Genomic DNA, 16903 nt, shown 5'->3' with positions numbered 1-16903 from the left:
AGATAAAAAGAGAGAGTATGAGTAAGAAGCAGAAAATGAAGTTCCCTGAGAAAGAGAGGAACTGAATTAATAAAGTGGAATTAAATGAGCAATGACATTGCTGGGAAGAGAGAAGCAAGAGTAAGAGAAGCAGGCAGTTAAATCACTTAGTTTAGTCAAAGCATATGGTTCATTTATCTGAGAACCACAAGGAAAGGATCAGCAAATCACACTGAATGGTAGTATTCTTACTACTGGAGTTACCATTGTTGACAGCTCTTTGACATTTTACCATCAAGAGGCTCCTTCTCAAAGGGAGAAATGATTCCTTGAGCTAAAAGGGCAGCAGAAGAGAAGAGACCTCCCCCAGGCTGGCACAGCTGCACATGCGCCTGAAATCACAGCAGCATCAGGGCAGTTCTGGGAGAAACAAGTTCTCAAAGGCCAGGCTAAGTAAGCGTAAGAGTCAAAGGGATGCACACACAGAATATACTCCTGACCCACTCCCCACCCCCAGCCTGACTGAGCTCTAGCATCTTTCTGGATCCAACTCTGCAATTTTGTTCTAGGATCCTCTCCAAAATCTGGCCTTACTTTCCATTTTTTGTTCACTGATTGAGACAAAATGGAGAAGAATCATAAAAGAAACTCAGCCCTGGACATGCAGGGGAACAGCAGGCAGAAAGCCCAGGCCCTGGGGTTGTGGGATGGGAGAGTTCAGTGTGGCCAGATCACAGGGTGCAAGGCAAGGAGGCATGGAACCTGAGTCTGCAGAATTGAGCAGAAACTGGAATATAGGGGTCCTAGTACACTGTGCTGGTAAAGAATCCACCTGCAGTGCAGGAGACCCCGGGTTGATCCCTGGGTCGGGAAGATCCCCTGGAGGAGGGCATGGCACCCACTCCAGTATTCTTGCCTGGAGAAACCCATGGACAGAGGAACCTGGTGGGCTACAGTTCATGGGGTTGCAAAGAGTTGTACACAAATAAAAACATACACTGTGCAGAGGAATTGTTGTTGTTGTTGTTTAGTTGCTAAGTTGTGTCCAACTCGTTTGTGATCCCATGGACTGTGGTCCACCAAGCCCTTCTGTCCATGGGATTTTCCAGGCAAGAACACTGAAATGGGTTGCCATTTTCTTCTCCAGGGGTTCTTCCTGATCCAGAGATCGAACCCACATACATCTCCTGCATTGGCAGGTGGATTATTTTACCACTGAGCCACCAGGGAAGCATGAAGGAATTTATATTTTCTCTTATTTGCTCCAGAGATGTGTGAGATGTTTATTTCTTAAAACAAGGACAACATTTAAAATTATGGCGTTAGACATAATTGTCTAAATTCTGAAGCCAAAACTAGAGAGAAACTAAAGAAAATTAAATCCCTAGGTACAAAACCAATCTCAACTTCATGTGTGTAAACCACTCTGGTGTCACATCAGAGGTTAACAGCTGTATCGCACTAAATGGCCACATCAAAGAAAGAAAATCTACCGGGTCCACAAATGCATGATGGATTCGTTCTACACATCTGTGAGAGAGTGAATACCTCCATGACTTTGTCCTACTGAATGTGAAGTATAAAGAAATCTCTTCCCAGTTTGGGACGGACATGTACACACTGCTGTATTTAAAATGGATAACCAACAAGGACCTCCTGTATAGCACAGGGAACTCTGCTCAATGTCATGTTCCCCTGGAGGGGAGTGGGGTTTCGGGGAGAATGGATACAGGTATCTGTGTGGTAGTCCCTTCACTGTTCACCTGAAATTATCACAACATTGTTAATTAGCTATACCTCAATACAAAATATAAAGTTAAAAAAAGAATAGAAATCTCTTCCCCAAACAATTCCGACGTACTTATGTGTGGTCCTTCGCCAATCCCAGTTGTCACTTCCCATGGAGGCTGGAACAGAATCACAACCACCCTTCTCAAAGCCCCAGCCAACCCAGCAGAAAGAAGCTCCCCGAGGACCCTGCTATTGCCGCGTCTCCCCTGCCAACAACCCCTACGGAGCCTCCCACCCTGTGGACCCAGTGTCAGCGAGCCCAGAGCACCCGCCCAGCATAGCTCTGAGGTCCTGCGTGAGCTGCCCAGCCGCGCCGGCCTCACCGTGACTCTCTGGGGAACCGTCCAGAAAGGAAGGCTCAGTCCAGGTGAGACACAGACTCCAACACCAGTGCCTCCCCAGCCTAGGGTGCCTGTGGCCCTGGAACCCCAGGGTCCCGTCTCTTTGTTGACCTGCTTCTTCCTGAGCTCTTACTACCACACACAGCTCTTTCCAAGAAGGACTGTAGGCACTGCCATGAGCCTGGGTAAGGCCTGGAGCCCAGAACACCAGCTTCTCACCCCTAGAACAGCCCAAGCCTTTGCTCTTTGGCGCTTGTACTCTGCTGGCTCCTGGCATTTTAACTGTTTGCTCCTCTCCCTGACATCCTGTCCCTGTAACCTATGATGGTTTTCTTCTGGCTTCCCTGGCAGCTCAGACCGTAAAGAATCTGCCTGCCATGCAAGAGACCCAGGTTCCATCTCTGGGTCAGGAAGATTCCCTGGAGAAGGAAATGGCAGTCTACTCCAGTATTCTTGCCTGGAGAATTCCATGGACAGAGGAGCCTGGCGGACTACAGTCCATGGGGTCATGAATTGGACATGACTGAGTGACTAACACTCAAACACATAAATGATCAATGACAACACCCCAAATAACTGATAAATATTCATACAGGATGCCCATGCTCCCCTGTCCCTGTTTAGAGAAATGTTGCTTGGAGCTGACTTGCCCAGGTTCAAGGTGGCTGTGAAGGGAGAACACTTGCCTGTAAGTCAAGAGGGCTGTAGCAGGAACCCCAGGAAAAAGAACCGGTGTGACAAGGAAAAAGAAGCAGAGGTCAATGCACTTGACCTCTTGTCAGGGATGCTGTCAGCCATTTGACGCTGTGATGTCCAAGAGCCCTGCCCACCCAGCACTCAAAACACACTGCTCTGAATTGACAAGTAACTTGGGCAACAGGCAGCCTCAACACTTTACAGATTGCTCACCCTCTGACTACAGGGACATCTGTTTAAACCAGATTCATTTTCATATAGCTTGGATTCTACGAGGGATGTTATTGAAGTTATTAGGAAAGATGATCAAATGTTTAAAGGTTGCTGGGCCTGATTTCACTTCTACCGTTATGTCATTTATCTTCCCCAACCATCAGGTTAAAGCACTTTGATTATGTAAAATGTTAACTGTGGAATATTATTGGCCACTGTTAAAAATGGTATCATGGATTCTGAGGTCTCCCATACTGGGAATAAAGGGTCCTATTTGGTCCAAAAGTTTTATCCACTCATCTAAAACTACCATCCAAAAAAGGTTAACATAGGGGCTTCCCAGGTGTCACAGTGGTAAAGAATCTGCCTGCTGATGCAGGAGCTGCAGGAGATGTGGGTTCACTCCCTGGGTCAGGAAGAACTCCTGGAGAAGGAAAATGGCATCTCACTCAAGTATTCTCGCCTGGAGAATTCCATGGACAGAGGAGCCTAGTGTCAATAGTCCATGGGGTCGAAAAAGACACTGCTGAGCATGCATGCATGCACACAAGGTTAACATAATCACGAAGCCAATGATAAGAGTCCATCCTCTAGATTTAAAACAAAATAAGTGCTATTTTTACATCAGTAAGAGACTAATTGAAAGGGAACGAGTGGGGAATTGCCTGGCGGTACAGCAATTAAGACTCAGTGCTTTCATTGTCATGGGCCTGGATTTGATCCCTGGCTGGGGAACTGAGATCTCTCAAGCCATGCAGCAAGGCCAGTAGGTGAGGGAGGGGGAGAAAGAAAGAAAGGAAATGATTGTTCTCCCTCCCTGCCTACCCCGCCCTCGAGGAGTCTTGGTACTCAGCTGGCCCATCATTTTTACCTGCTAGAATAGATTGTTCTTGTTCCTCCCATTTCTGGTTCCTGCTGGTGGGTCCTGGGATCTGAAATTTCTTTTCTTTCTCTGCTCAGTGTCCAGTGACAACCTGACCCCTCAAATAAAAGATAAAGAAGACACGCAAGAGATGCCCTGCACTTCCTCAGACCCTGTGCCAGGTAATCTAGATTTGAACTACTCAGCCTCACCTTGGGGCTTCGCTGGTGGTTTAGACAGTAAAGAATCTGCCTGCAATGCAAGAGATCCAGGTGCCCGGGGGCAGGAAGATCCCCTGGAGAAGGGAATGGCAACCCACTCCAATAGTCTTGTCTGGAGAATCCCATGGACAGAGGAATCTGGCAGGTCCATCGGGTCGCAAAGAGTAGGATATGACTGAGCAACTCACACACACACACACACACACACACATACACACACACACACGCTCACCTTAACTTCTGTGTCTTCCATGAGGAAAAGCCATTCGGAACATCCAGGCCCAGGGCTCTTCTCTCCTCTCTCCATCACCGTCTTGATCCAGCTTTCCCACTGCTGCTCGCTCCCTGCCCTCAGGAGCTTGAACAGACAGGAAACCAGAGCTCCTGAAAGGAGACAGAGTCCCAGGGGCGGGGATGGATGCTGGGGTGAGGGAGATGGGTCTGGGAAAGGTGGACAGAGAAGGGACACCGAGGGTGAGGGACAGGAACCCCACTAGTACTTGCCCGACTGAAGCCAATTCCAGCCTCTGTACCCTGACACCGAATTACTGATATAGCTCAGAGACAGAGCTTTGGATGAAGTAGAAAAGAATAGCTATATTGCTTTGCCAGGCAAAAGGGACCAGGTTAATGTCCTCAAAACTGTGTGTCCCAGTTTGGACAGGGTAAGTGAGAAGTTTTATATTAGCGGTTCAGAGAGGGTGTGATCAGCCCATGGATGTTCTTCTGATGGGTCGGTGGTGAGGTAATTGGGAGACAGCATCACCAACCTCTTGTTTCTACCATTCTGGGGTCTCTGTGCTTATGGGCAGCAAACTGTTCATTTCTCCCTCCTGGTGAGGGTTTCAGTATCTGCAAAACAGCTCACGATATAGCCATGTATATCCCTTGACGGGGAACCCTGGACCGTGCGGGAAGGCTGTACTATTGTTCCTTTCTCCCTTATCTCCACACCCCACTCCCTTCCCTAATTCGCATCTGTTTGAACCTCCTGGTTGGAACTTAGGGAAGGCCTTGGAGGTCAGATGAAGTCTATTTCCTGTATTCAAGAAATGGGGGACAGAGAAAAGCTTTTGTGCCCAGGAGCCCCTCAGGGTCCTGCACAGTATCAAGACCTGGACTCCAAACACCACTAAGGAGTCTGCAAACAGAGAACATTCCTCTGCCAGGTGATATGTGAATCCCAGTGGAGAAGGACTATTTGGCTCAGCAACTCCCAGAGGCCACTTGAGTAGGTAAAACTCCAAACTGCTGCATCAAAATGCAAAGCAAAAGCAATTATTCTCCAATTTAAAATAAATTTTTTTTAAAAAAATGGTATTCCTCAGTGGTCCAGTGGTTAAGACTCTACCTTCCAATGCAGGCAGCGCGAGTTCAGTCGACTCCTGGTTGGGAATTAAGATCCCACAGGCATCGAGGGGTGGCCAATAAATATATAAAAAGACACCATCCTTCTGCCACTATGGCAAGTTTCAACTTTTGTGCCTTTTTTTCTCCCTTGCAATTTACTCTTTGAAATTGGGTCATTTACCCCTTATATTTACACAGGTTGGGTTTTGCAAATTGCATTCCATGATGTTGTTTAACATGTCCATCCAAACTGCTCAACTCTCTGAATTGCTTCTGGAAAAATAAACTTCCCTGTATCAGCTATTTTGGTTATCATGAGCTATAGCTTGAACAGTAAAGGAAAACCAGACAAAAAAGAATGCAAAGCAAACAAAAATACTATGTGACCCTAACGCTGAATCAGTGCCCCAGACATGGATGGTCCTCCTTTCCAGCCCCCACCTTGACTGCGAGAACTTTCATTTTCAAACTGTATCCTTTTTTACATCATTTGGATTTTTAAGGTATTTAAATAATTTGAAGTGCAACAAATCATTTTTAAAGTCTGAGGACTGCTGGCTAGCTGCCTCCGTTAGCTAATCCTCTGTAGGCTGGAACTTGACACAGATCTCATAGCAAGCACTGTGTAAGCAAGACGGTGACTGCCATTTGTGAAATGAGCCCTTATTTGATATGGCTTCAGGTCCTTCTGTCTTTCTTAGGTCAGCAAAAACTAGCAGAATTTTGGGTATTCTTGCGGCTAACAAATGCTGGCAAGCACAAGCTGACTCCTGCTTTCTTCAACAGCAGATAGATGGACATATATAAGACACTTAGTTCTTCATTATTTCTCAAGATGAATAATCACAGATACAGCAGTTTAAAAATATCCCATCACAGATATCTAAGCAATAGCATGTACCTTTCATATGGCAAAGGCTGGCTGCTGAGAGTCTTTGTTCTTCTTCTTCCATTGGGAAAGGGGAATCTCTCTAAAGAACTCAGACTGAGTCCTCCTCTGTGGGACAGTTGTTCCAAGTTCACTGTGATAATCACACAGGGAGCAGTAACCACAAGTTGATCAAACCCAGACCAAGCCAGGGAATCTGGTGAGTCCCCAGACCTGTGCTAGGGGTGCTCTTCACTCTCTGCTTCTCCCACCAGAATCCCTCGGCACTTTCTCATCAGCCCGCTCTGAGTTCTAAAATTAATTATATTTTTTTGTCAGTGAGAAGAGATGATGTCCCTGAACCAAGTGACCCAAAGGAGCTCCAGGAGGCATCCAGGACACTCCCCAGCAAGAAAGGTAAGGATTGCCTTTCTCCTGCATATCTCAGGAGGGTGGGTTTGGGGCTGCATCTTGTCATGAGCACCCACTAGGTGCCTGTAGATATCATGCCCAACACAGTTTGTTTCCAGTTCACTACGTCTTCCTCTAAGGCCTTCATGAAAATTATAGGGAAATGAGAAGGCATTTGGGGCCATTGAAATACACACCCACTGGAATTGTTCCAAAATCATCAAGGTCTCCTACATACACAACTTCTTATAGGGTTAGTTACATTTCCCTCTTTCATGGAAAGTTGGTTCCCCAAGAGGACACTGCTTCCTCTTAAGACAAGACTGCATATTCTCTGCTACCCTCTTCTCATGTGGGAAGGTAGGTTGAATGCCACTCCTGGCTACCCACTGCCCCACCCAGCCCCTTGCTCCCCATCCTCTCCTTTGAGGCTTAGCCATCAAGAGAAGGGCTCACTCCCTTTTCATCACTGTCATACGTTGACTTCCCCACCACTCCCTGGAGGACCTCAAGGCTGACTTAGAGTCTCTCTGTCACTTCCAGTCTTGCTATCCCCCTGGATACCTGCAAGGTCCATGTGAGTAACAGACCCATCCAAGACTCTGGCTCTCAAATCCTTCAACTCCTTATTTCCAGTGACTTTTCCCCCAACCCGTTCTTGGCCTCCTGAACCCAAAGGTGACCCATGGGCCTTTTCATCATGTAAATCCAGCTCATCTTCCCAATAATTTGAAATTTCCTTGTTTTGACATTCAGTGCTTGAAATTTGCTCCTTCTATAGCTATTGCTCAACTTCTGATCTCTCCTTCTCACCCCAGTCTATAAAAATGAATTCAAAAGTATCCCTCCTTGATTTCTTCCTTACAATTTCTTCCTCTGCAGCTTTCTTTCAATATCAGTTGGGTGAGCAGTCCACTGACCTTTCCCTTCTCCATTCAATCTTCTGCCTTTCTTTTATTTGTTTATTTATGTATTTATTTTTATCTGTGCTGGGTTTTCCATGCCATGTTCCAGCTTTTCCATAACTGTGGTGAGGAGGGTCTACTCTTCATTGCAGTGCATGGGCTTCTCATTGCAGTGGTTTCTCTTGTTGGGAAGCATGGGATCTTGGGCATGAGGGCTTCGGTAGTTGTCAATCCCAGGCTCTAGAGCATAGGCTCAGTTGTTGTGGTGCATAGGCTGAGTTGCTTCAAGTCATGTGGGATCCTCCCTGACCAAGGATGGAACCCATGTCTCCTGCACTGGCAGGCAGATTCTTTACCACTGAGCCACCACGGAAGCCCTATCTGCCTTTCTTCATAACCCTTCTTACCAGTTTAGAGTGCCAGATCCATTGTTTCAGTAACCTACTGCTATCTTTACCTGCTTTGCTTCTTGTCTTTTCCTAGAACTTGGCAGAGACTATTAGCTGCTTCCAGCACACTGTACCAGAAATCAGGCACAGTTGGAGAGAGGCACATGGCTGGACAGCGTGTTCTCCCTGTGTCTTCATGACTCCAGCATAAATGACCCCCCACACTGCGTGACCACTCCACTTCCTGTGATCCTCTCAGTTCAGTTCAGTTCAGTTCAGTCGCTCAGTTGTGTCTGACTCTTTGTGATCCCATGAATCGCAGCACACCAGGCCTCCCTGTCCATCACCAACTCCCAGAGTTCACTCAGACTCACATCCATCGAGTCAGTGATGCCATCCAGCCATCTCATCCTCTGTTGTGCCCTTCTCCTCCTGCCCCCAATCCCTCCCAGCATCAGAGAGGGACTCATTTCCCAATGAGTCAACTCTTTGCATGAGGTGGCCAAAGTACTGGAATTTCAGCTTTAGCATCATTCCTTCCAAAGAAATTCCCAGGGCTGATCTCCTTCAGAATGGACTGGTTGGATCTCCTTGCAGTCCAAGGGACTCTCAAGAGTCTTCTCCAACACCACAGTTCAAAAGCATCAATTCTTCGGCGCTCAGCTTTCTTCACAGTCCAACTGTCACATCCATACATGACCACAGGAAAAACCATAGCCTTGAGTAGATGGACCTTTGTTGGCAAAGTAATATCTCTGCTTTTCAATATGCTATCTAGGTTGTTCATAACTTTTCTTCCAAGGAGTAAGCATCTTTTAATTTCATGGCTGCAGTCACCATCTGCAGTGATTTTGGAGCCCCAAAAAATAAAGTCTGACACTGTTTCCACTGTTTCCCCTTTATTTCCCATAAAGTGATGGGACCAGATGCCATGATCTTCGTTTTCTGAATGTTAAGCTTTAAGCCAACTATTTCACTCTCCACTTTCAAGATCCTCTCAAATCTAAAAAAAAAACAGTTTTTTATTTTCAAACCTCTTATACCTCACTGCTTCCCTTTTGCACATCAGATGACCTTTCCTCCTGTTTCATACAAAAGCATCAAATGAGAATTCCCTCTCTTCCTGCTCCCACCTGGTAAACCCTGCATCTGCCCCCTCCTTTCCAGTTCCTTCCTTCTCTCCAAAGCAACCCTTCCACCTCTCCTGACCATCTCTATGGTTCCTCTCTTTCTTGAGAATTCAGCATCTCCCCCTGGTGGCTCAGATGGTCGAGAATCTGCCTGCAATGCAGGAGACCCAGGTTCTCTGGGTCAGGAAGATCCCCTGGAGAAGGGCACAGCAACCCACTCCAGTATTCTTGCCTGGAGAATCTCATGGATAGAGGAGCCTAGCGGGCTACAGTCTATGGGGTCACAAGAGTTGGACATGACTGAGCAACTTTCACTTTCTCACAAGGATATTCATTCAACCAATGCCCAATCCTATCACAGTTCATGAAAGGAATTTTCTCTTGATCCTCCTCTCACGTCATCCATCTCCATCGCTCTCCCTTCTGTTTCGCAATGAAACTTCTAGAAATGAGTTACCCAAATGTATTGTATCCATTTCTTTACATCTCTCTCTCCTCTGCTGCTTTAGAATTTCAGCATCACCAAAGATCACCAATGACCTCCTGGCCACTGTGATTTGAAGCTAAGCATTGTTGACATATGAGGTTGATAGATCAATGTTTGTAGCTATAAAATATGATCTGTATCTTTTCAGGAAAGAAAAGAAAAAGATGTATCTGGGCCACCTCAAAGAAGAGACAGCAGAACAAAAGCCACCAAGGAAGTAAGATGAGAAAACAAGAAGGGGCTGGAGGCCTGAGACAGCTCATCCTTGTTGGCCAAGGTGTGGGAGATGGGATCTTATTCTAAGTGCAATAGGGAGCCACTGAAGAGACCTAGTCTGTGAAGTGACATCATCCAATTTTTTAAAATTTTTATTTTATATTAGATTATATAGTCAATTAACAATGTTGTGATAGTTTCAGGTGGACGGCAAAGGAACTCAGCATCCATTCTCCCCCAAACTCCTCTTCCATTCAGGCTGCCACATAGCATTGAGGGGAGCTCCCTGGGCTGTACAGTAGGGCCTTGTTGGTTATCCATTTCAATATAGCAGTGTGTACATGACATGATTCAATTTTCACCAACAAAAAATTATGGTGTTATGTAAAGAATGAATTGGAAATAGAAAAGATATAGGGCACAGCTTTAAGGGGCAGATGCTGTGGGAGCTGACAGCAGCCTGGATTCAGATCTGGCAGAGGTTGGAGAGAAGGTCTATTCAAGACCAGTTTGGAGGTAGAGTTGACAAGATTTGGTAAATTGGAAGCTGAGGATGAGAGAGAGAAATCAAGGCTTGTTCTTCAGTTTCTGGCTTAAACTGCTGGGTGAATGGTAGGTGATGCTGTTGCTGAGAAAGGATGCAAATATATTGGGGGAAATTTTTAGAATTCAATTTTTGACTTGTTCATTTCAAGATTGGTGCTAACTGTCTATGCATGTGTGTGGTTTGTCAAGAACCACGGAATTCCCCCCTCCTACAGAGTGATGTTCTTTAGAAATATGACTATTGTAAAACCACAAAGCACCTGGGTCAGGGAGAAGAATTCTTTATTGATATTCACAACCAGTTCGACATTGTAGCATTTCTCATATGCAGACCCACAGGAACGAGGAGAGAGCTGATGGAATCTTCTGTGTGAATGCAGATTACATCCTATAGACACAGGAGAAAGAAGGATGGATTTTCTGTTTGTATACAGGACAAGGACAGTCATCCTCTTCTGCTCCTGAAAAGAGAAAAGCAATTTTTTTTAAACTGCTTTGAGATAAGATTGAAAAGATCCTGAGTCTTCACCCTAATTTGGGAGAATGTAAATGCCTCTTTCTAAGAGCCAGAGAAACCCCAGGTGTCTCCAGCTTTTACTAAAGAGTCTCCAAGTTCTGGGCTCCATCCCTTTTGACATGTGAACACCTAGGGATAGAGTGCTCTATGTCCCTGGTACTGTGGGACTTAACCTAGGAGCCTAGCCCTGGCCACAAACATTTGATCATGACCAGAATGAGAAGTTTTATCACCTCTTTGGATTAGGCAGTAATTAACTAGCTAGAGATTTAATTTCTATGGTATATGAAAAGCGAAATAATTCTAGGGGAAGTGAAAGAAAACATCTCCTATTTTTATATCATATATACTTTTGTGTCTCAGGAAGCTAGAGCTTTTCACAGAAGCACTGAGAAATCAAGGAGACAATTTCCCCACAGTACACCAATTTGAAAATGCAAGTCACTCAATCATATCTGACTCTTTGCAACCCCATGAACTGTAACCTGCCAGGCTCCTCTGTCCATGGGATTCTCCAGGCAAGAATACTAGAGTGGGTTGCCATTCCCTTCTCCAGGGGATCTTCCTGACCCAGGGATCAAACCCTGGTCTCCTGCCTTGCAGGTGGATGGATTCTTTACCATCTGAGCCACCAGAGAAGTCAATGTGGCACTCAGTAAAAAAATCTAGTCCAAAGATGTAAATACAAAATCCATTGGCAAAATAAAGGGAGAAGAGAGCCCCAGTGCTAACACTCCCACTCCCACTTCCCTTCATCCTCTGGGTCTCAGCCCCACCCTCCACTGCAGGGCCCCTGCCTCTCAATTCTCTGATACCTTTTTGCCCTTTCCCTACTAGAGGCATCCTGGGTCTCTCCTGTCTCCTGTATCACACACAGGCCCTAGGGAACCTGGAAAAGTGCTTTACGAGACCCCTCCTCTGCTGAAACAGACCATCTGACCATGTTTACTTGGATGTGGCACTTTCTGGCAGTGGGGGTCTGAAGCCAGGAAACAGGAAATCAGCCCCAGTGCTCTGGGATTCCCCCAGATTAATCTGATTGATTTCAACAAGTTGCACAGAGAGTGAGAATAGACAGTAAGTTTTCAGGGGAAAGGAAGGTACATACAAGAAAATCTATATATACATAACTACAAAGAGATAGCAGGAGAAAAGTGAGGTGCAGAGCAGGGGTACCAGGGTCTCACAGTGGGGAGACTGGGAGTGTGAGAAGGCAATCACTATTCAGGGAAGGAGGAGGGCCACTGGGATTCCAATTAAAACTGTACCCAAATCACTGTTTGGCCAGGGGCAGCCTTACCTGGGCATGGGATCCAAAAGACACTCCAAGGACTGGATCAGGTGACTCATACAGAGGACGACTCAACCAGGAATACAAAGGTCATGACAAGGACACAAAAGAGAAGGACAGAATGTGCCCAGATGCCTAAATCAGAGGGTAAGGCTGGTGATGGAATTTGTCATCTGAAAGCTCAGTGTGGAAGGCTCTCTTCTGCAACCCATAATAGACCAATAACTTATTACCATAAATAATATATTTTTATGAAAAATAGCACACTTTTCTTTTTTTTTTTAATATAAATTTATTTATTTTAATTGGAGGTTAATTACTTTACAATATTGTATTGGTTTTGCCATACATCAACATGAATCCGCCGTGGGTGTACACATGTTCCCCATCCTGAACCTCCCTCCCTCCCTCCCCGTACCGTCCCTCTGAGTCGTCACTTTTCAAATAAAAATATTAGTTAGGTGAGTGGTATCATTTTACATTTTTGCAACTCTCTTTAATGTCTACCTTAATCAAAGCTGGATTCTTCTAAAAAGTTTTATTAACTATCTTTTCAATGTGCTTCTTCAATATTTTTGTACATATCTTTACTGTATTATATTGAGAGCTGAGAGAACATTTTTATTTTATTTTATTTTTTAATTTTATTTTATTTTTAAACTTTACATAATTGTATTAGTTTTGCCAAATATCAAAATGAATCCGCCACAGGTATACATGTGTTCCCCATCCTGAACCCTCCTCCCTCCTCCCTCCCCATTCCATCCCTCTGGGTCGTCCCAGTACACCAGCCCCAAGCATCCAGTATCATGCATCGAACCTGGACTGGCATCTCGTTTCATACATGATATTTTACATGTTTCAATGCCATTCTCCCAAATCTTCCCACCCTCTCCCTCTCTCACAGAGTCCAAAAGACTGTTCTATACATCAGTGTCTCTTTTGCTGTCTCGTACACAGGGTTATTGTTACCATCTTTCTAAATTCCATATATATGCGTTAGTGTACTGTATTGGTGTTTTTCTTTCTGGCTTACTTCACTCTGTATAATAGGCTCCAGTTCCATCCACCTCATTAGAACTGATTCAAATGTATTCTTTTTAATGGCTGAGTAATACTCCATTGTGTATATGTACCACTGCTTTCTTATCCATTCATCTGCTGATGGACATCTAGGTTGCTTCCATGTCCTGGCTATTATAAACAGTGCTGCGATGAACATTGGGGTACACGTGTCTCTTTCCCTTCTGGTTTCCTCAGTGTGTATGCCCAGCAGTGGGATTGCTGGATCATAAGGCAGTTCTATTTCCAGGTTTTTAAGGAATCTCCACACTGTTCTCCATAGTGGCTGTACTAGCTTGCATTCCCACCAACAGTGTAAGAGGGTTCCCTTTTCTCCACACCCTCTCCAGCATTTATTACTTGTAGACTTTTGGATCGCAGCCATTCTGACTGGTGTGAAATGGTACCTCATAGTGGTTTTGATTTGCATTTGAGAGAACATTTTTAATAACACAGTCTATACCCTGTTAACAATTGCTTTCTGTTTTTAAAGCTTCTTTAAAATTTTTTCTCTTTCATTGAAATATGTTTGGTGTACAATATTATGTTAGTTTCAGGTACATTACATAAGGGTTTCATTTGTATACACTATAAAATGATCACCACTATAAGTCTAGTAACTTATTAATTATCCCCATTCAAAGTTATTACAATATTATTGACTTTATTTCTTATACCATATGTTATATCCCTTTGGCTTATTTATTTTACAACTGGGTGTTTGTACCTCTTAATCCCCTTTACCTTTGGTTGAATCATAGGAAGAAAATCCAGCGCCACACAAATCTGTAGCCAAAAGGGGGGAGTACTTTAACAGTCTTTTGAGATATCTATGGTTATTCACATTTGATACTACACCAAAACTCCACAAGTGATAGTTTCTTAAAGGTTTGCTGCAACCAGTCTGAAACCATATCAATGAGCTTTTCATACTCCGTTGTAGTAAGATGTTTCACACTATCTTGTGTTTCAAATGAATCTCCTACTCATGCCAGACTTTATAATAGCATATACAACTGGAAAGTATTGGTTTACTGAATTTTACAGTGAGCTTACAACTCAATCACCTGAGTATTATTCTTGAGACAATCATGGTGCTTCAAGATGCAACAAACTACTTTATATGTGCGCCCCAATTTTTCACATAGACTTTTTTTCCTTTTGGCTACATTGGGTCTTAGTTACGTCATGCAGGATCTCTCATTGCGGTGCACAGACTCTCTACTGTGGAGCACAGGCTTAGTCGCTCCACAACATGTGGGATCTTAGTTCCCTAATCAGGGATTGAACCTGTGTCCCCTGCACTGCAAGGCAGAGTCTAAACCACTGGACCACCAGGGAAGTCCTCACATAAACTGTTAAAAAGAAGTGTTCTCAAGGGTAGAAATTTAATACAATTAATAATTTTAACTGTTTCATCAAGAACATTCTTAAATGAAACTGCTGTTTGTTTTTTTCATGTTGAGTAAGTGGTGGTGGAGAATGCAATAGGTAATTCTAAGATTCGGGGACTTTATTTGTACTGAAGCACCAGAGTTTTTACCTGCTTTATCTGTGCAAAAGCCAACATAGCAAAAAAAAGGCAAAGAACATCTCATTATGAGAACAATTTTGACCTGGAAGGTCTCCTTAAAGAGTTTCCAGGACTCTCCAAGGGGTTCACAACCTCACTTTGGATCTCTGGTCCAGAGGCTCAAATGATGGCTCCCCAAAGGACATTCTGGTAGTAGTGGAACCATTACTGACCAGGTTTGCTATGGCCCTCCCCTGACTGGCAGACAGATCAGTGGTAGAATTATTCTCAGGAGGGTGTCTTGGAGGCTCAAGCAAGACTGGAACCTCCAGCCTTCAAGTCCAGAGTGTTCAAGGTCCTTCCTGCTTCTCTGGGAGATTCCCCATTGACTTTCCAGAGGGGAAAGTGACATGAATGTTGTGTTTTTTGTTTTTTTTTTTCCCCAGAGATCAGTGATAACACTTCAGAAATGGATGAAGGGAAGAGACCCCAGGAGCCACCCGGCACACCACCAAGAATCACCCATGGCAAAGGTGAGGGATCGCAAGTCTCACAGTGCATAATCAGGAACCCGAACTTAGAGCTGTTTTACTGAGTCAGTGTTTCTCAGCCATTTGTTCATTACTGCTGCTCCAGAGAGCCCATCTAGATATTTTTTTCTAATCATGAACCCTACCCCCCGGGATATTTTAATAACACAGGTATATTATATATCCATTTCTGTACTGGATATATTTATTTATGCTTTATACATGAAAAGAGTTAAGTTTTTTCACCCCAAGAACCAATTAGGGGGCAACCCATCACTGTTAAGGCTCCCCTGGTGGCTCAGACAGTAAAGAATCCACCTGCAATGCAGGAAACCCAGTTTTGATCCCTGGCTAGGGAAGATCCCTTGGAAAAGAGAATGGCTACCCACTCCAGCATTCTTGCCTGGCCAATTCCATGGACAGAGGAGCCTGACTGGCTACAGTCCATGGGGTCACAAAGAGTTGGACATGACTGAGCGACTCTTTCACTTTCTTTCTCCGCCGCTAAGAGTTCATGCTCTGAGTATATTCATGGTACTGTATTACACAGCCAAGCCATCCAGTTTTTCCCTAAGACCCCAATCACCATATTTCTCACATGACCTTTCTGGGAAGTGAACAGCTAGTCATAAACGCAAATGTAATACTATACCTGAGCATGAGCCCCTGACTTTGTTGTGTGCATGCGCAGGACTAGAGAATCTTGGTCCCTAGAGCCCTCTTGAGGAGCCACCATTCTCCATTATAATAAAGTGAGAGTGAAGTAGCTCAGTCGTGTCTGACTCTTTGCGATCGCATGGACTGTAGCCTACCAGGCTCCTCCCTCCATGGGATTCTCCAGGCAAGAATACTGGAGTGGGTTGCCACTTCCTTCTCCAGGGGATCTTCCCAACCCAAGGATCGAACCGTGGTCTCCCACATTGCAGGCAGACGCTTTAACCTCTGAGCCAGCAGGGAAGCCCATTATATTAAGGGATAGAAATAATACTGTTAAAGCTTTACCAACTCAATATTGATGGAAATGAATACAAAGATTGCTTATTCAAAAGTTTCTTTCTTATTACTTTTAAGATTCCATGGATGATGACAGTAAACTGTCTTTGGAAAAATCTCCTGGGAAAAAGCGTAAGTGTAAAGAACTTATTTGGTCCCTGGTAGGGTAGATTTGATATTATTTTTCATGATTGTTATGTCCTTAGGACATCCAAGCCAGAAAAAGATGTGTGCTTTTTACAGCAGTAATTTAACTTTTTGCAACATTAAAAAAAAGTACTATAAAAGCAATACGCTGTGGCCATTAAGACTAACTTGCTGTATGTGACAGAAAACCACCACTTACCCTCCCCCTCCAAATAGTGGGTGAGATAAAAAAGGCTTATTTCTCTCTCCTATACAGAAGTAGGTGGTCGGGGCTGGCACCATACATGGCTCATTCTGGCTGTTGCTCCATCATCCTTACCACGCGGCATCCCCTTCACTGGGCTACAGCCCACAAGAAAGGCAAGAGGCAAGGTCAAGGAGAGGCATACCTCCTCCACTGTAGGACTCCATCTGCAGGTTAAATTTAGTAATTCTGCTACCATTT

At 44.5% G+C, this 16903-nt stretch overlaps 1 protein-coding gene across 9 annotated transcripts in view; it reads left to right on the top strand.

Annotated features, from left to right (window-relative positions):
- Positions 1-16903, top strand: part of SP110 (SP110 nuclear body protein) — a 49553-nt gene that overhangs the window by 9143 nt on the left and 23507 nt on the right. For 6 of the 9 annotated variants that reach the window (XM_006047066.4, XM_025278431.3, XM_025278423.3 and 3 more), the window contains 7 exons: positions 1868-2137; positions 3981-4064; positions 6661-6738; positions 9792-9920; positions 12211-12360; positions 15235-15321; positions 16390-16443. In XM_006047066.4, the coding sequence (XP_006047128.2) occupies positions 1868-2137; positions 3981-4064; positions 6661-6738; positions 9792-9920; positions 12211-12360; positions 15235-15321; positions 16390-16443 (852 nt within the window). The remainder of the gene's footprint in view (positions 1-1867; positions 2138-3980; positions 4065-6660; positions 6739-9791; positions 9921-12210; positions 12361-15234; positions 15322-16389; positions 16444-16903) is intronic. The other 3 variants (XM_025278424.3, XM_025278429.3, XM_025278428.3) reach the window with 3 other exon arrangements.

Source organism: Bubalus bubalis, chromosome 2 (genome assembly GCF_019923935.1).
Source record: "Bubalus bubalis isolate 160015118507 breed Murrah chromosome 2, NDDB_SH_1, whole genome shotgun sequence".
In the NCBI taxonomy this organism is placed as follows: domain Eukaryota; kingdom Metazoa; phylum Chordata; class Mammalia; order Artiodactyla; family Bovidae; genus Bubalus; species Bubalus bubalis.
This window is presented reverse-complemented; position numbering and strand designations above follow the sequence as displayed.